The sequence below is a fragment of the Gracilinanus agilis genome, chromosome 1 (genome assembly GCF_016433145.1).
Source record: "Gracilinanus agilis isolate LMUSP501 chromosome 1, AgileGrace, whole genome shotgun sequence".
NCBI lineage: Eukaryota > Metazoa > Chordata > Mammalia > Didelphimorphia > Didelphidae > Gracilinanus > Gracilinanus agilis.
The window spans coordinates 18386967-18406643 of NC_058130.1; the positions used below are offsets into that span (position 1 = coordinate 18386967).

The window sequence follows — 19677 nt, forward strand, 5'->3', positions numbered from 1 at the left end:
CTTCTTCTCCTTCTCCTCCTTCTCCTTCTCCTTCTTCTCCTTCTCCTTCTCTTTCTCCTTCTCCTCCTTCTCCTTCTCCTTCTTCTCCTTCTCCTTCTCCTCCTTCTCCTCTTTCTCCTTCTCCTTCTCCTCCTTCTCCTTCTCCTTCTCTTTCTCCTCCTTCTCCTTCTCCTTCTCCTTCTCCTTCTCTTTCTCCTTCTCCTCCTTCTCCTTCTCTTTCTCTTTCTCCTTCTTCTCCTTTTTTCTTCTTCCTTCTTCCTTCTTCTCCATCTTCCTTCTTCTTTCTTCTTTTTTCATTTTTATTTTTTAAAAGCCCTTACCTTTCACCTTAAAATTAATACTGTGTTTTGGTTCCAAGGCAGAAGAGTGTTAAGGACTAGGCAAGGGGGGTTAAGTGACTTGCCCAGGGTCCCACAGCTAGGAAGTATCTGAGACCAGATTTGAACCTTGGAACCTCCCATCTCTAGGCTTGGCTCTCAATCCACTGAGCTGCTCAGCTGTTCCCAGGGATATTCTTATTCTAACCTCTTCCTTTAACAGATGAAGAAATTTTGGCCCCTGAGAGGTTTTGCGATTTGCCTACAGTGATACAGGTATTAAAATTAAGGTATTAAAATTAAAAATTATTAAATAAAATGAAGAAGCCAAGTGAAGGCCTAGGAAAGAAAGAGAGAGCGAGAGAGAAGGAAAGAAGGAAGGAAAAAAGGAAAGAAGGAAGGGAGGGAGGGAGGGAGGAAGGAAGGAAGGAAGGAAGAGATAACATTGCTTCTCATTGGATTGTTGTTGTTCAGTCATTTCAGTTGTATCTGAACCTTTGTGACTCCATTTGGAGTTTTCTTGGCAAAGATACTGGAATGGTTTGCCATTTCCTTTTCTAATTCATTTTTTGGATGAGCAGATTGAGGCCAACAGGGTTAAGTGACTTGCCCAGGGTCATACAGCGAGGAAGTATCTAAGGCTAGATTTGAACTTGTGTCTTCATGATTCTAGATCCGGCATTCTATCCACTGAGCCCCCTAGACACTAGCTTGTTAAAGAAGAGGATGTGGCCTTGTGGGAAAGGCAAGGAAAAGGTGTTAATGAATTCCACTGGCATTTAAGTAAAGAAAAGCTTTGGATCTTGAAGCTGGCGGCCTTGTACTCCCCTTCTAAAGCACAAGGCGATTGGCCTGGATGGTCTTTGAGCTCCCTCGTAGCTCTCAATCCATGCTCCCCATGCTCAGAGAGGAAGCCCCCCACTCCTCCTCCCTGCCACTAAACTTTCCCTAAGTTTTCCCCTACTCTCCTTTCCCATTTCTCCCAAGTTCTAAGACTCTGACTATGCTCCCATCTGGGCCAGCCATGAACAAAATGGTAGCCGATGTGCTAGGACTCTTCTACGTCCATCTGACCATTCTTGGGAAATGCCCAATTCCGAGTGTTGTCGGGAGACGGATGCCACGAGAAGCTCCCCTTCCCCTCAGATGCAGTTTGCCTTCTTTTGGCTGCCCGTGTGCTCACAAAGAAAGGGAACAAATAAATAAATAAATGCATCCAGATGTGACTCCCTGGGCCATCTGGTTAAAATAAATTTTGTGTTGAGCTGTAATTACAAGTTATTTATTATAGATTGAGGGATGCTGCCCTGGATTTTGACTGGCTCCCAGCTTTCTAATTTAGCAAATGGTTTTTTTCGCTAGAAGAGCAGTGTGTCTCCTTTGTACTTCTCAGGTCCCAGTGCGGGACTTCCATGCTAGGGTGCCCTTCTGAGGAGTGAGTCCTTCCCCGGGAGCCTTTCTGCTCAGGGAAAGCCCAGCAAAGCGTACCATAGCCTTTCTAGGGCTGACCTAGACTCTTCGGGAAAGATGGAGTCTGAGTGATGCTAATCAGATTGGGAAACGCCCTGGACCTGAGATTTTATTGGCACAAGGGATTCCCAGATGAGGAAACTCCTCCTCCCAGTATAGATAGCTCCTTCTCTGAAACTCATGGTCTGAGGTGTCCGATGGGGGCGATTTGCCCAGAATCACCCAGCCAGCGTGTCAGAGGTAGGACTGGACCTCGGGTCTCCCTGGTTCTGAAGCCAACTTTCTACCTGTTGTGCTATAGTTGTAATACCAGCTAGCATTTATACACATTTTTGATGTGCTTTACATATATTTATCTTGTCTGGTCTTCACGAAATCCCTTTGAGGCAGGTACTCTTATCATCCCCATTTCACAGATGCGGAAACAGAGTAAATGACTTGCCCAGAGTTACACAGCTAGGACCTATCTAAGATGAGATTTGAACTCAAGTCTTCTTGATTCCAAGTCCATCGTAACCTTTTTTTGGGTCATGGACCCCTTTGGTGGATTCATGAAGCCTATGGAAGCCTCCGAATAACTTAAAAAAAAACTTAATGGAAGGAAATATAAATTTCAGATTAAGATAAGTGAAAAGAAAGATGGTAAGTCTCTCCCCTCCAAGATCACTGAAATCAGGGCAAGAACCCCTGCTCCAGGCAGCAGGGTCTGAATTCCTGGGCAGCTTCCGAGTAGGCTAGGGAGGCCAGAGCCAGAAACACAATGCCCGGAGGGCAGAGAGTCAGAGGAAAAGGGGAAAGGATGCTGCCTGTTCAGAGAAAAGTCTCTCCCATCCCTTGTTCCTATTCTTCAGGCTCACTTGCAAAGAAACCAGGAGAGACAAGTAATAAACAGATGAGTGTCAATGATTGAGAAACACTGATTAAGCACCTGCTATGTGTCAGGCACTCTGCTAAGTGCTGGGGATACAAATAAGAAAAAGAATGACAGTCCCTGCCTTCAAGAGCTGTAACTACAAGTTATTTGTTGTAACCTAATGAAGGAAGACCTCGTACAGTGGGAAGCTAGAGAGGGGAGCTTGGAGGGGGGCTAGAGGGTACTCGGGGCACAGGCACGCTGATAAGAAAGGAAAATTTGGCCAGAAAAGTCTTCTGCAGAGGGAGGTCTTGGGAGGAGTTTGTTGCCCCCTCCCCATCAGCCCCCCAAGCAGAGGAACAGGTGATTGAGAAGATGGAGAAGGTGCTGAGGATCAGAGCGGAATCAGTCTTCAAGACAATGTGATAGTAAGAAGTAAGATCCAAAGACCTGTGACTCCAATTGGCTGTGTGACCCTGGGGAAGTCTCAGTGCTCTAGGAAGTTCTCCAAGACCCCAGGTTTCAGAGGAAGAGCCCACCAGCATTAGGAGGGAGTTTCTTCACCTGGATCTCTGTATTCCAGTGAAATTCCAGGGGCTCTCCCTATTTTATCCAAAAGACACCCCTAGGGAAGCTACAAAAGTAACAACTGACATTTAAACGATGTTTTCTATGCCATACTTCATCTGGCCCTCAGCAGAACCAGAAGACAGACACTTACTAACTTACTAAGCTATGTGATCCTGGGCAGGTCACTTGACCCTTTTTGCCTCAGTTTCCTCATCTGTAAATGAGCTGGAGAAGGAAATGACCAACCACTCCAGTATCTTTTGCCAAGAAAACCCCAAATGGGGTCATGAAGAGTTGGATGTGCCTGAACAAAAACCAACAAAGAGCTTAATGTATGCTTTTTGATGGACGAATGTCTGGATACTCTAGGTAGCACCATCTCCATTTAATAGAAAAGGAAACTGAGGCACAGAGAACTTAGGTGCTCATGGTCACAAAACTAGTGAGTGTTTGATTTGAGCCCAGAACTTCCTTGCTGACTCCAAATCCAGGAATCTCCAAAGGTGTCAAACACTTGACCCTGGAGGTTGCAGCCCACAATGCCCCTAGGCACAGCCTGAGCCAGATTAAAATGTAATTGGGAAATATTTAACAAAATCAATTAAAATATAATGAAATATAGATGATATCACGTTTCAAAACTAAGTCACTATGGGTCCTGAAGGGATTCTTCTGTTTGGATCAGTGGCTTGAGTTCTATTTGAGCTCGATGCCACAGACCTGGCTACATTCCCTCTTAATCCATAGGCACCTGGATGGGTACACTGGCATGGTGATTACCTGCCATAGGTTTCCTTGGGGAAATTTGTGGGTAGCAGCAGAGTAATATATAAAAAGTCAGAGGTGAAGGGGACTTCGGTGGCCATCTGGGTCAGCTCACACGAAAGCAAGAATCCCTCTCTGTGGTACCTAACAGAAGACCCAGCTGACATTCCTCAAAGGCCTCCTGGGAGTAGGAGCCCACTACCTCAGGAAGGAGCTCAGGTCACTTATGGGTAGCTTTTGTTGGGATATTTTCTATTTTTCAAGCTTCAGGTCACTCTTTGGCAATTTCCATCCATTGATGGATGGAGAGACCATCTAGAACAATTTCACATGGCGGCCCTTCAAAGATGTGAAAAGAATGCTTCTGTCTCCCAGAATTTTCTCTCCTTTGGGTGTAACAGCCCCAGGGCCCAGAACTGGTGAATGTTTGGGTTTGCCTAGAGACCACCCTGATGACTGAGGATGGGTTTTTGCTCTGGGACCTTTGAAAGGCCACTCTGAAAGTTTGTTTCAGTCAAACCTCTGGGACAGCAATAGAGTATCTCGGAATTCCCTGGGAATGGGAGAGGGGAAGGGAATAAAGGAAGGCTGTTTCCTGTCCTAGGATGCCCTTTCTCAGAGACGGTGCCATGGAAGTTGTCTTTGCAATTGGACCTGGTCTGAAATGAACCCTTGTGTCTCAGGTTGTGTATTCTCTGGAAAGTGAAAGAATCAGAAACGTCCCAGATCCAGAGCTGGCAGAGACCTACGAGGACAGCTAGTCCAACCCTCTCTTTTATAATAAGCTAGTAAGTGGTGACCCCTAGTTAGAACCTAGGTCTGGTGACCCCAAACCTGGGGCTCATTCCATGACAAATGGGCAAAAGGAGGGCTGGGGGTCCTGACCACCAGCCATGTTCTCCTGTGCTTTTGGACGAGACCAGTTACCCAGGTCAGCCGAGCAGGGTCCTGTTCATATCTTTCTTCCAACCTCCACCGCACAGAGCACTTAGCCTTTGTCTGCCTCAGTTTTCTTACTCATAAAATGGGCATAATGAGACCCATACTGGCTCTTGCATTGGACTGTTGTGGGCCTCAAATGAGATGCAGTAATGTTAGAAGTCTAGGTGAGCAGTGACAGTCATTACTTTTCTTTGAATACAACATACATACAGGTACACACTCAATTTGCTTGTTGTTCTTGTTGACTAAAATATAAAAATAGTTTTATATGAATATATATTTCAAACGAATCAGGCAATAAACTAACTCCTCCCTAGTTTCATTAACGGGGATCTTTTAGCAGCCAGGGGATGTCATTCTCCAAAGCCCTGACCAATGTGTCTTTGTTTGGCGTGGGGTTTTTTCTTTTTTTCCAAGCCCATCCTGAGCCCCATCCTTGCTGGTATTTGTATTGGAACTTTAAACAGCACTGTTTTAATGTGCTGGACAATTCAGGGCTGTTGGACTGTCACGGGCAAATATTATTGTTCTCCTGAGGAAGCCCTGGACCAGGTACTCCAGTTGGCAGAAATTCAGATTAAACAAATATTATAGTTTCTATAGTCTCCTAAAAAATAATGTTAGCACAGGAGAAGTCACACTTTCCCCCAGCATCATTTTATCATGGTAAAGGGCCCCTTACAAGAGACAGAGTTTTCTCTTTTTCCTCCCTCCCTTCTCTTTCAAATAATCCCATTTTCTGTCATTGAGAGGAAGTTGGTCTTTTTCAAGCGTTTGTTTCCAGGAGGGCCACATCCAGTTTCCTATTATTTAGATAGAAGTTCTAAGGACTTTGGATTGTACGATTTTAGCACTAGAAGGGAATCTGAAAGCCATGTAGGCTATCCCTCTCATTCTGTGATGCAGGAACTGGGGAACAAGTTTTTATTAAGCACTTACTGTGTGCCACGCGCTGTGTAAGCACTTGGCAAATCTCTCTTGATTTGGCACAAAGTATAGCGGTTGTTTTTGAAAGAATATTTTGGATTTTTATTTATCTTTTGTTTTTCTATCACATTTCATCCCCTTGACATACTTCGATGGACTCTTCCCTTAAAATAAAGCTGAACATTTAAAAAAAAAATGTTTGGCCAAACGGGCCAACTCTGTCCAATAGGATGTGCCCCTGGCTCCATCTCTGCCACGAATGAAGGGGAAGCACTTTTCTCATCCCTTCCCGGGGTTCAAGCCTGGCTATTACAATTGCTGTGTTCACTTTCATTTGATCGATTTCTCCATTGACCTTCTTATAGTCACGCTGCATGTCGTTTGTCTGGCTGTGGATCTCGGCCGCATCTGTTCATAGAAATCCGGATTCTTCTCCTTCATCATGTGGTTGGTCCGGTAACTGTCATTATTCCACCGGCCACCATTTCTTTTGTCATTTCCCAGTGGACGGACACTGACTTTGCTTCCACTCCTTGGTTGCAATGGCTTCTTGCCAAGAAGGATTCCGGACAGAAGGTAGGGCAGGGGGCGCTCAGATGCCTCCCCTGCCGCGATTCTGTGTCTGTGAGACCCTGCGGGTCCAGGTCAGAGTTTGATTTTAAATGTCTTCTGTCTTGTTTTTTTTGTTTTTTGCCCAGAACAAAGAAGTGACGTGTAAGCGCGAGAAGTGCCCGCTCTTCTCCAAAGACTGTGCCCTGGTGGTCAAGCAGAGGGGAACCTGCTGCGAACGCTGCAAAGGTCCGGTTTTCTTTGTTTGGCCTCTGGAGGCTTTCCTTGCCCTCTTTCTCCCTCACTTCTCTGTGGATAAGTTGGGGGGGGATTTGGGCCTGGGAGGGGGGCTGAGGAAGGGGAATTTCCTACCTCGAAACTGAAATCTCTCCTCTTGTAAACGACTTTGAATGACTCTGAATGGCCCCTGTATTTACTCATTAGACCTGAGTTCAAATCTAGTTTCAAATACTTTCCAGCTGTGTGACTGGAAAATTACTTACCTCATCTGTAAAATGGGGATAAAAGCAGCACCTACTTCCCAGGATTGTTGTGAGAATCAAAGGATTGTAAAGCACTTAGCACCGTGCCTGGCACATTGTGAGTGCTGTATGAATGCTAATTATCATTATTATCGCGTACATCGTGGCTTCATCTTCCTCACCTCCTTTTCCCACATTAACATCTGTGAGAACTGCCCAGGCTGGGTCGTTTTAGTCTTCATCCTGTGTAATGTGAATCTGTTACCCTAAAAACTACAATCCCCAGAAAACTACGATTCCCAGTCGGGTAACAGACTTAAATTACATGATCCCCAGCAACTTGTTCACTGTCTTTTGAAGAGCAGGAGCTCAGTTTGGTGAATGGAACTGAGCTGACCTGAATCTGCTCACGCCATGTAACCCATTCAATCATTCAGTCCTTCAACAAACACTTAGAGAAACCTACAATTTCTTAGCTACTGTGCTAAGCCCTGAGACAAAAGCAGACATTCCTGCCCTCAGTGAGCTTATCTTCCACTGGGGGACAACCCAAGTCCCCAAATTAAATGAATGTAAAATGGCTGTGAATTAAATGAAAATAATGATGCAGGATGGGGGCACGGAATGGGGAGGAGGGAACGTCTCCGCTGTAGCTTGGTTCCTTTTCATTAATCAGAACTTTTTTTTAAATCTATTTTTTTAAACCCTTAACTTCTGTGTATTGGCTCCTTGGTGGAAGAGTGATAAGGATGGGCCATGGGGGTCAAGTGACTTGCCCAGGGTCACACAGCTGGGAAGTGTCTGAGGCCAGATTTGAACCCAGGACCTCCCGTCTCTAGGCCTGGCTCTCCATCCACTGAGCTACCCAGCTGCCCCCCTCATTAATCAGAACTTAACGGCTGTCCCACCTTTACTTGAAAACTTTCTCATCTCCTCATTTCCTACCATATCATATCTAAAGTCTCTGTTTGACGCTCATCGACTTTCATAATTTAATTCCGGCTATTGATGCTGCTTCCTTCAACACCCGCCCTTTATTCTAGCCTAGTTGGCCTTGTCTGCTGCTCCAAGTACATGGGAGGGTCATTGCCAGCCCTGAGCTTTTGGGAGGACTAATTTGCCCTGCCTGGAATGTTCTCCTAATTAATAATAATGATGATGATGATGATAATCATAATAATAGGCCATTATACAGTGATTGATGCTTCGCAATAAATTCTTGGTCCTTTTAATTCTCACCACGCTAGAAGGATTCGTGATGATTATTCTCATTTTTCCGGTGAGGAAACTGAGACAGACACAGAGGACATGGTTTGTCCATGGCCCACATTGCCATTAAGCTTTAGAACTAGAATTTGAGCTCACATCTGTCCTGATTCTCTCAGGCGACTCATCGTGCCGATGAACTTTGAGTACAAAGCTCCAGATTTTGAGTCAGAGGACCCGCGTTCAAATTATACCTTTGTCACTTCCTGTGTAACTTTAGGCAAGGCAATGGACTTCCCAGGATCCCCCAGGGAGTAAGTCCCAGAGGCAGGATCTGAACTCAGATTCGTGACTCCAGACTATTGTAACCCCCTCTTTTCCCCACTCGTTTAATTTCCTTCCCTGTGGCGGATGGAAGTCTCATCCCAGACTGGATGATCGCCTTCTGCAGCCGAGAGAGACCCTGCTGAATTCCTAGTGCAGTGGGTGGAAACTGGGGAGAGGCAGGTTTAGACTTGGTGATAATGAAGACCATCCTAACAATTAGAGCTGTTTCAACGTGGCCTGAACGGGCTGCCCCTTCTCTGGAGGTCCCCCCTGAGCTTACAGACGAGGCAGGGACTTGGCCAGAAGAGGACTTAAGGAAGGTCACTCTGACCTCCCAGTGGAGGATGGACTGGGCGGGGAGAGACCGGAGACCCACCATTAGGCTCCCCTGAGAGTCCACGGTGGACTGCTGAGCCAGTGTCAAAGCCAGAGGAGAAAAGGGGATTTATCTGGGAGGTTGTCATGAATCAGGGAGATCCGAGTTCAAATCCAGCCTCACATTTTTTTGCTACTTGTGTGATCCCAGAATGCACGTTCCAGCACTTGCAAATTCATACGTGATACGTTTTCCTTCCTAAACACTCAGTAATCCTGTCTGTCTCTGCAGAGTTTTGGGGGTAAGAAGCACAACTCATTGGAATGGAGCCCATCCTCATCTTTGGCCCTCTACCTGACGGCTCTATGTTTGGGGTACGGCGCCGTACGATTTAAGTGCGATATTGTTCTAGGCTCCGGGGATAGGAGGACAATAAACGAAATGAAACATATTAAGAAACAAGTTTTAACTTAGTATCTAACGAACGAAGAAATAACTTCAATAATTTTAATATTTAACTTAAATATTATTCAAGTATTAATTAATATTCAAGGCATCAATAAAAAGAACATATCAATAAAAAGTAAACGGCTGCCCTCAAGGAGTGTACGGTCTACTGGGGACACCCAGTGTGTCTAAAGAAAACCCTCCAGGCCTCAGTTTCCTCATCTGAAAAATAAGAATCACTGGGACCAGTTCCTGTAGGGTAACTGGACAGGGTTATTGAACTGCTTTGTCCCCGGTTTTGAGAATTGCTTTCATCAGTTCCATAGCAGAGAAGCCTCGGGATGAATCCAGGCAGCAGCTCTCTGGGTGCCCCCTGCTCCGAGCGCCCTCCTAGCAGGGGAGATATTTGTAGAGCTCTTAGCCCAGGCCTGGCACACTGCAGGAACTTAATAAGCACTTTTCCCTTCTCCTATCCATAGCTCGCTAGCAAATCTTTCTGTTCTGATCGTCCCTGAGATCTTAGGAGCCTCTCGCTTCCTTAGCGTGATAAATATGTCGGTCTGAGTTCTTTCAGAATGCGGGATTATCTGGGGTACGAATGCCAGGCTCCACTTTAGAGAGAAAATCCCTTCTAATCCTATATCCGACATTGACTTTGTGACCGTAGATGAATTATTTCATCTCTCTGAACCTCTATTTTGCTCACCCACAAAATGGGCACAAGACCAGCTATGGCATGTTCCTCCTAGGGCCATTGCAAGGAGCACATGGAATAATCCTGAAACATGTTCTGCAGACTTTGGAGTCCAATGTGGATGGGAGTGGTGGCTCTTCTTGCCCTTCCTGTCCTCTCTGTTGCGCTTTGATCCGTCAATCGGACCATCCCGTCTCCAAATAATCTCCCCCGTCCACTCTCTGTGCCCCGAGAACTATCCCGGCTTGTCCCTCCTCCTCTTCTCTCGCTCTCCTTCCTCACATTTGCACAGCTTCTCCTTCCCATCACCCCCCCCCCCCCATAGTGATGGGCATAAAATGAATTTAACACTGGATTGCCTGATATTTGTAAGAAAGATTTAATTTTTCACTGAAAAACCATCACGAGGACAGCACTTTTCAATGATGTGACATCAGAAATGGGAGGTGCTTTCGTCAGTGGAAATGGTGTTAGAACAGACACATTATCATCGGCTTATCCTCATTAGCATCACGGGAAGCTTTCCGTGGGATCTGCTCCTGCAGCCTCTTCCAAGTGTTATCATCCCCTACCAGACGGCGTGCTTCTGGAGGGCAGGGCTTTCCGCCTTCCCTCCCTCCATTCCTTCCTTCTTAGCCCCTTCTTTCCTTCCTTGGAAATCTGTGAAAACCAAGTTCTCAAGAAAAAAAAAAAGTGTAACCGTATTTCTCCCTGTTTCTTTCCTTCCCTCTTTACAACTGATGAGTAAATGAGTCGGGTCTTGCTTCAGATTTAGCGTTTGCCTCTCAAGAACTGTTTTAAAATCTGGCCAAAAGGATGGCGCCATCTTTTAGAAAGGACGAATAAATGAATAAATGGATTCGAACAAAGCCCCGTGTTTTAAGCCCTTACCTTACGCCAGGAATTGTGCGGGGTTGGGGATACAAAGAGAAAAGCAAAACGATTCCCGCCGTCCAGGAGCCCCCATGCCGATGGGGGAAGAAGACACCCCAGAGAGGAGGGTTCGGCTACGGGGCGGACGGAAAGGGCCGCTGCTCTGCGGGGTGGAATGTTGTGTTGCACAGACTGTAGTAATAGCAGGCAGATATCAGCCATGATAATAACGATGAAGCTTTGCCATGCTTTCTTCTTCCTACCTTTTCCTTTTATTTTAAACCCTTACCTTCCGTCTTAGAATCAATATTCAGTATCGGCTCCAAGGCAGAAGAGGGGTGAGGGCTGGACAATGAAGGTTAGGTGACTTGCCCAGGGTCACACAGCTGGGAAGTGTCTGAGGCCAGATTTGAACCTAGAACTTTCCATTTCTAAGGCTGTTTCTCAGTCCCTCTACCTTTTATTTGGATGTAGCATGCTCAATTCAACCTTCAGTCCCATTTAGCAGCAAACGATTCTTCCAGAAATATTTTCATTTAAATGAAAATAGGTCATTATGACGGCCCTCATCAGCATGAGTATTTAGAATAAACCCTTCGTGTAGTGCTCAGTCAATTCTAACAGATCAGAACGGAAGAGAGTAGAGGCAAAGGTTGGAATGGTCATCCTCATCGCTTCTATTCAAATGACTTTTAATCTCTTGTGGTGCTTTGATCGCCATAACCCTGTGGGGTAAGTATTGTAAGAATTATCATCCTCCAGAAGCAATGTAGTAGAGAGGATGGACGGCCGGCCTTACAGCGAGGAAGACTTGAGTTCAAGTCCCGCCTCGGGCACATACTGACGGTGTGACCTCAGGTAAGTCACCTGCCACTTCATGTTTTGGGCAACCAGGTGGAGACGTTGTGGAAAAAGGGACAGCCTGCACGGGTTGAAGAAGTTTCCTCATCCCAGAGTTTCCTCCATTAGTGACATCATAGACTCAGCTCCTCTGTTCCTTTTCCCATTTCATAGATGACTTAATTGAGGTCCAGTTTCGGAATCTAGAACCAAACCCAGATCTTTCCTTAAGTCCAAGTTGGGTTCTTCCCACCTCCTCTCGCACGCACCCTTCATGATTCTGAGCCTCGGCCCCTGGAGCGTCTTTATTGCAGGGCCCATATTTTTCTGGCTCTGGGCTGAAATGAAATCTGTGATTTCTTATAAAGAAACATTGATCGATCACAAGTTCATGTCGCTTCTTATTAGTTTCCTGGTTAATTCTTGTCTCCTCTCCCTTTTCTTCAGGATATTCTAGATTCAGTTGATTATTAAATTTTCAGTGTAATCATTTATACCCTGGAAATCAAAAAAGGTTTGATTCATTGATTTGTTGATTGTATCGACCTAAGAAAAGGATAGAAAAATGCTAAATCAAATTAAACTTTAAATTACGTCCTGCATACCCTCTGAGAGCTATTTGTTCAACATACATCGGCACACTCTTGCTTGGCCCTGAATTTTTTTTTCTGTTTCACAGCTTCTATTACTATTTATTTCCTCTTAAAGCATCAGAGAGAACACAGGAAGTTGTGTAGTATATTGGAAGGTCTACTGGACAGTGTTAGAAGACAGGTTAGTCCTAAGTATAATATTTATTAGTTGTGCAATGCTGGTACCTCTTTGATCCTTGTTTTGTTCATCTGTAAAATGGGCATGATAATACTTGTGCCACGTACTTCCCAGGATTCTTGGTAAGAAAGAACTTCAAAGACCTTGAGGAAATAGAAAAATGCAGCCCAGGAATTTTCTCACCTATTATTAGAATCACAGACTTTGAACTCATTTAGAAGAGCCCTCTGATTTGCAGATGAAGAAACTGAGGCAGAGAATTTAAATGACTTGCCCAAAGTCATGCTGGTAATAAGCAGTACTAGAATTTGAACCCAGAGCCCTCTCTCTAAAACGGATGCTGCTTCCTTTTCATTGTTATAATTATCTACCAAATCAATATAAGTAAATCACTTTTTAAGCCTTTAAGTGCTAGGTAAATGTCGGAAATTATTTTGTCATTAAAATTACAAGGTACTTAGTACAATGGAAAGATTGTTGACTCCGGAGTCACAAGGTCTGGATTCAAATCTCACCTCTGATACTCAGTACCTAGCAAAGTTGGACAATTCTCTGGGCCTTCCTTGGCCTCAGTTTCCTGATTTATAAAATGAAGGGATTAGACTAGATGGTTTCTGAGGTCTTTCCAGCTTTCGATCTGTAATCCCATGATACTACCTAAGTGAACTTGGACAAGTCCCCATCCCTGAGTTTCCCCATCTGTAAAATGAGAGGTTTAGGATAAAAGTCAGGTTCCTTCTTGGTTTGCATCTCTGCCCCGAAGTGTGGTTTCTCTCTTGATCCCTGCTTGTCCGAACCACAGGCTTTGAACTCATTCAGAACAGCCCTCTGATTTGCAGATGAAGAAACTGAGGTAACGGGCACAAAACTGCTTGCACAGAGAACTCTGGGAGGATCTGCCCGATCGTGTGCCCCAGCGCGTGCCAGATCGCTCTCGCCTCTGCCTTCACTTGTGGGGAGCTTCTCTTCACACTCTTCCTCCCCTTTAATTTAGCCCGTGTGGCCTCGGAAAGCAAAGACAACACTCCATGCAGGCCCCGGGCGTCCCTCCATCTGCAGCAACATTAAAGTGGATTTTTCCCCAAGCTCTGCCCGTCTGAAGGCCTGCCTCGCCTCTGGAATTCTTCCTAGTCTCGTAATGGTTAAAGCTAACCTTTTGCCTGTACAGCATAATAGCTGGGTAAAAGATCGCCCTCATTAAAGGAAAAAAATCCATATTGTATGATGAAAGCCCATGAGCTCACTGGGAGCTCGGCAACAGGCTTGGCAGCTCGTCTGGATTTCCTTGGACGGACAAACAGCGTTTAATTTGGGGCTCTCGCATGAACAATAACTTATTTGTTATCTGAATCCATGTTTGTTGTTGGAGAATAGCACACGGAGAAGGTGGTTTCACGACTGTAGAGGCCAGATTCCGCCCTCTCTGAACACAGATCAGCCACTCTTTGCTCCAGCAGCCAGCTAGGAAAGATGGCGAGAGAATGGCCGTGTTTGGGCCGGGCCGGCTCGTTTTCTCTGCTCTTCCCTTGCCTTTCATTTCTTGTCGCCACATAGCTTGTGTTCTCTTCTGGACTCTGACGGGCTGGGATGCTTGTTTATGGTTTGCCTCTTTCCATTTGGAAGGACTTTGGTCTAGGGGAGCCTTGGGAAAGTGGAAGGAAAAATACAGGAAAACGTTTTCAAATGTATTTCCCAAGTCGAGCCAAGCGTTATGTTTAGAGAACTTCCAATAAAACTAGAGTCCCCTCCCCGCCTCCCCCTTCCCCATCTGTATAAACTATTGACTTGTGAGTTGTTGCTCTTCCTCTCTGTTTCGAAGAGGACAAACGGCATCGTGGGGCGACGTCTTGACTTCGGAGTAGGCAGGGCAGAACGTTGATGCTGGTCAGAGGCCATGTGGAACAGGGCTTGGCGAAGGAGGGATTCAAGAAGTGGCTTTTGCTGAGAAATGGGCACTGGCTTGGGAGATGGAGCACTTGGGCTCAAATTCTGACTCTGAAACATATTATCTGTGTGACCTTAGGCAAGTCATCTTCTCTGTGACTCACATTCTTCAACTTTAAAATGAAGGGCTTGGACTCCGTAACCTCGAGATCCATTCTAGCTCAAAATTTTTAATCGCTCTGCCCATGGTTGAAAAATTCTATTGAATGTGAGCATTCCAGGAACAGAGTTGGAAGGGGCCTTGGAATTGGGTCCTGGGTTCAAGTCCTGACTCTATTTATACCCTTTGTAACTTTGAATAGACATTGAGGTCTCAATTTCATCAATATTTCAATGGGGAGATTGGTTAGAACTAGATTAGTGATTGGCCTGCAGGCCAGATGTAGCCCCCTGAAATGTTCTATCCAGCCACCGACATTATTCCTAATCTGATGAACACAACGAGTAGGATACAATACGATGAAACTTGGAAAGAGTTGCCTTAGAAACAGACTGACAGAGGAGCATTTCCTCTCCTTTGGCCCCTCTTTAAAAAGTCTGCTCATCACTGGGCGAGATAACCTCCAAGGGTCTTCCAGCTTTAAGTCCCTTGTCCCACGTTCCCCAGGAGTCCGATACACACTTGATCAAGAAATCCTTTTATACCTTCTCATTGGAAGGGACCCCACAATCCATAAATTGAACCCCCAAAGCATCCCCCTCGTGTAACTTATCCAACAGTCACCCAGCCTTTGCTAAAAAACTTACAAGCCTCCTGGCTTAGCCCATCCTACTTTTGGACAAGTGGAATTATTCCCCCATTTTTCTTTATATCAGGATCAATTTGTATCCCTGTAATGGTTATGCATTGGTCTTTGTTCTGCCCTCTGGAGCTTGGCAGAATGTTAAATCCTTCTTTCTCCCCAGTAGGAAAGTCTATCATTCATGCCCCCCTTCCTTACTCTTTAATTCTAATAATAATAATAATAATAATAATAATAATAATAATAATAATAATAATCCACTGTGGTGTAGACAATTGTTGTTGTTCAGTCATTTTTGTCTTGTCTGACTCTTTGGGACCCTTTTTCGATTTTTTTGGGCAATGAGACTGGAGTGCTTTGCCATTTCCTTCTCCAGCTCATTTTATAGATGAGGAAAGGGAAGCAAACAGGGTTAAGTGACTTGCCCAGGGTCACACAACTAATAAATGTTGGAGGCCAAATTCAAGGTGAACCTTCCTGCCTCCAGGCCCAGCACTCTGTCCTCTGTGCCGTCAGCTGCCCATATAGCTGCATACAGTAGGATGGCTACAGAATGGGGAAGGGAGAGGGAGAGGAGAATTTGATTAATTCCCGCCTCTCTCTGACTAGAGGGCAAAATCTCTTTAAGAGTGAAAGAATGAATTAATTCAGTTCTCTACAAGATTGCAGTCCAACTTGTTGGTTCTGATTCTGGCCAACGATTAATGCCAGTCTTGGATGTATCCCCGACAAAATGATGATCCACCCTGGCATCCCCCCACTCCATCTCTAGCTTGCTTTTTTGTCACATGGTCACATTCTGTGGGGGCCTCGCAGGACTGGCTTTACAGGCAAATAGAGGAATGACCGACCTCAGAAGTGTTGAGAATGACCTGCCCTTTTGCTCCAATAAATTCATTAGACTCTCAGATCACCAAATCCCATCCTTGGGAAGCTCTGCTGTCTGTTGAAATGGAAACACACTTGAGGGGGCCGATTATACACAAACTATCCTCAGTCATTCAGACTTTAGTCTGGAAAAGTTTAGTTGGAAAGGACTGAGAAAACAGAAAGTACCAGATCCTTTTGGAAAGTGGTTGGGGAGGGGATCGGCCTGAAGAAGGAAAGGGGCCCAGAACTGTTTGCTCCCCCAGTGCCCCTGTAACGGGTCCAAAGTAGGGCGGGCTCTTTGAAAGTCTCTATTTTTAAAGTATCTCTGGGGGTCAGAGGATCCCTCGCTGGGTGGGCATACGCAACTGAGAGATGCTTCTTTCTTATTGAGTTTCATCTTTAGAAAGTCTCAAACTGGAGAGTTATTAGAGGTCTTTAAAGTCTATTCAAGCTTTAAACCTAGTCCAATACTTTTCACTTTATAGACAGGGAAACTGAGATCTGGAGAGCTTAAGTAATTCCGAGGCATCTAGATGGAGAAATGGATAGAGAGTACTAAATTTAGACTCAGGATAGACCTGAGTTCAAATCTGACTTCAGTCACCTTCTGTGTAACTCTAGACAAGTCACTTAATCACTATCTGTCTCAATTTCTTTAGCTGTAAAATGGGTCTAATAATAATATTTCCCAGGGCTGTTGAAAGATGAAATGAGAATATAGTTGCAAATCACTTTGTAAACTCTAAAGTAATATATATATATATATATATATATATATATGCTAGTTGTCATCCTCATCCTCATTATTATTTAGAAAATGAATTGACTAAGCATTTTGGAGGGAAGTAGTTCTCTCTCTCTGTCTCTCTCTTCTCTCTGTCTGTCTGACTGTCTGTCTGTCTCTGTCTCTTTCTTCTCTCTCTATCTCTGTCTGTCTCTGTCTCTCTGTCACTGTCTCTGTCTCTGTCTCTGTCTCTGTCTGTCTGTCTGTCTCTCTCTCTCTGTCTCTGTCTCTCTGTTTCTTCTCTCTATGTCTCTGTCTGTCTCTGTTTCTCTGTCACTCTGTCTCTCTCTGTCTGTCTCTGTCTCTGTCTCTGTCTCTCTCTGTCTCTTTCTTCTCTCTCTCTCTGTCTGTCTCTCTGTCACTCTGTCTGTCTGTCACTCTGTCTCTGTCACTCTCTGTCTCTGTCTCTCTCTCTCTCACACAAAAACAAGACTCTTTTTCCAGTGAGATTAGATTTATGAGTTTTCCTCCTCCTCCACTGAAGCCCAGTACAGAAGAAGTGCTCTTTCATAGGTTCCTTCCCCATAAACTCCACCAGGCCAGTTTGGCATTCCAATGCACGTGGCTCTGCTGTAAGTGGACGCTGCTAATATCAAAACCATATTTAACCCAAATCTCTTCTTGCAAAGCCCATTGATAAAACTTAAAGCTGACGTCAACCTTGAGCCAAACGTGTGAGACCCTTTATTTGGTCTGGCGTTTGTTTCTGATCAGGTTGTGGTTAATCCGTCCAATCTCAAGCTTCTATTAAGTGCCTACTGTGTGCCAGGCACTGTGCTAATTAAGCACTGGCCAGAGAAAGGCAGAACCAGTCCCTGCCCTCAAGGAGTTCCCTGCCTAACGGGAGGCGACCAGCAGACAACTAGACAGGGGAATGGAGTAAGAGCTCCCCGAGGACTGGCTCCTCATCTCGCTGTGGATCACAACACAGATCTCCAACCCTGTGAGCTGCAGAGAATGGACTCACCAGCACAGGCAGAGGGAGTTTCCTTCTCTGGGAGTTCCTCATACCAGAGACATCATGGGTCCTATCTACAGGACAAGGTAGACAGAGGACATGAAAGACCTGTGAGTCTGATGACTTGTTTTCTTAATTTTGTCCCTTAACTTGAGGGTGCCTCATGGTGCCATTGAACAACTCAGAATGGGGGCAGCTGGGTGGCTCAGAGGATAGAGAGCCAGGCCTGGAGATAGGAGTTCCCAGGGTTCAAATCTGGTCTCAGACACATCCTAGCTGGGTGACCCTGGGCAAGTCACTTAACCTCTACTGTCTAGCCCTTATTCTCTTCTGCCTGGGAACCAATACTTAGGATCTGTTCTAGGACAGAAGGTAAGGGGTTAAAGAAAACCAACAACCCCAATCTTGGAATGGCTGAAGAGGTAGCTTCTCCCCTCCCAGGGCTATTGAGAGGATTAAATGAGATAATATTTGTAGGGCACTTAGCACAGTGGAATGCACTAGCACATAGGAGGTGCTATATAAACGCATATTCCCTTCCTCTTCCCTTGTACCTCCTCTGTGATACTTCCTACAAACAGAACCCATAGGCTGCTTTCCTTGATGGGGATGAGAACTGTTCCATGTTTAATATACTACGAGTCCTCAATCCTAAAATGATGTAGCCTATGTGCCCCCACCAGTGTTTACTTTTACAGTAATCAGGCAGAGTACACAATTAGGTCAAGAAAAAGGCATTTCCTGAAATGGCATAGCTTAGACAGTAGTAAATCAAAACAAAGAAAAACTCCCCCTGTTGCCTTGGAGCAAACTATTTCACAAATCTAGAGTATAAAGGGGGGAAAAAAGGTACCTTGAGAATATATTAGTGAGAAAAATCTGGGTTCAGTTCTGCTGCTGAAACTGATTTGATGACCAAGGGCAAATAATTTCATCTCTCAGTGCCCTACACACAACTAAGATAATAAATTACAGAAGAGTGGCCAAGCTGTATCAGGGAGGGACTGTATTCACTAAGTGTCCTATCCAATGAGCTCACAGGTCTAGAACTCTGCTCTAAAAAGAAGGACTTGAATATCCTTTCTAATATAGGCATTTCTCTTTTTGTAGGTAAAAATATATCATAATTGTCAAAGTGTCGTTAATTCATTTCTCAGGTTTTGTCCAGAAAATAACCTCTTGGAGGAGCTTCGAGGGGTAGAAGGGTTAGGTAGATGGGCCAATCACATGCTCAAATTTCTCCCTTTAAGAGAAATGGTGCTGTTCTGGTGCTGTCCATTGATCTTAATAACTGTTGGGCTCCAATCCCTGAGAAGCTTGTTTGTTCCTTTAATGGTTAGTGGAGATGATGATATATTAATGAATGGTGGGGGGAGTCTTATTGGAATGGCTCTAAACATGATTAGTCTATTGACTCAGTATTTGCTTATTTATCCCAGAGGAGACTAATTATCTCTCCAGTAGCCTGTACATTACAAGGGTCTGAGATGTTTATGTGCAGACATGTTTAGGTATCTCCCTGGCCAGTTTTCAAATTAATAAGTTAGCTCTAACAATATTGGCTGAGATATAGGCAATCTCTGAGCTGTAACTGGAGCAGAATCCAGGTTGTATTTCAAAGTCCTCATTGCATTCTTGGAAATTTGGGTGGGGCAAGGGATACAAGTGCTTGAAGCCATGTAGCCTGGGCATGCCCCTTCTGCCCCTCAATTCTGATTTCTTGATACCAGTGTGGTTCTTTTAAGTATCTGACTGTGTGGGAATAATATAAGTGTATGCAGAGCCCTAGATGAGTGTATGAATGAAGATTATGGTAACTAGAAGAAAAAGAATGGCCCTCTGGGCCAAGTATAGCACCCCCAAGTTCTTCTGTGACTCAGGGAATCAAAGAAATCAGCAACTTTATCTATTTATATTCCTTCCTTCTTTCCTGCTTTCCTGCTTTCCTTCCTGCTTTCCTGCTTTCCTTCCTGCTTTCCTGCTTTCCTGCTTTCCTGCCTTCCTTCCTTCCTTCCTTCCTTCCTTCCTT

General features: G+C 44.9%; 1 protein-coding gene across 1 annotated transcript in view; it reads left to right on the top strand.

Moving 5' to 3' along the window:
• Positions 1 to 5292: 5292 nt before the first annotated feature.
• BMPER (BMP binding endothelial regulator) overlaps positions 5293 to 19677 on the top strand; it is a 275415-nt gene continuing 261030 nt past the window's right edge. Inside the window, exons 1-2 of the mRNA XM_044657986.1 lie at positions 5293 to 5307; positions 6543 to 6642. Coding sequence (XP_044513921.1) covers positions 5293 to 5307; positions 6543 to 6642 — 115 coding nt within the window. The remainder of the gene's footprint in view (positions 5308 to 6542; positions 6643 to 19677) is intronic.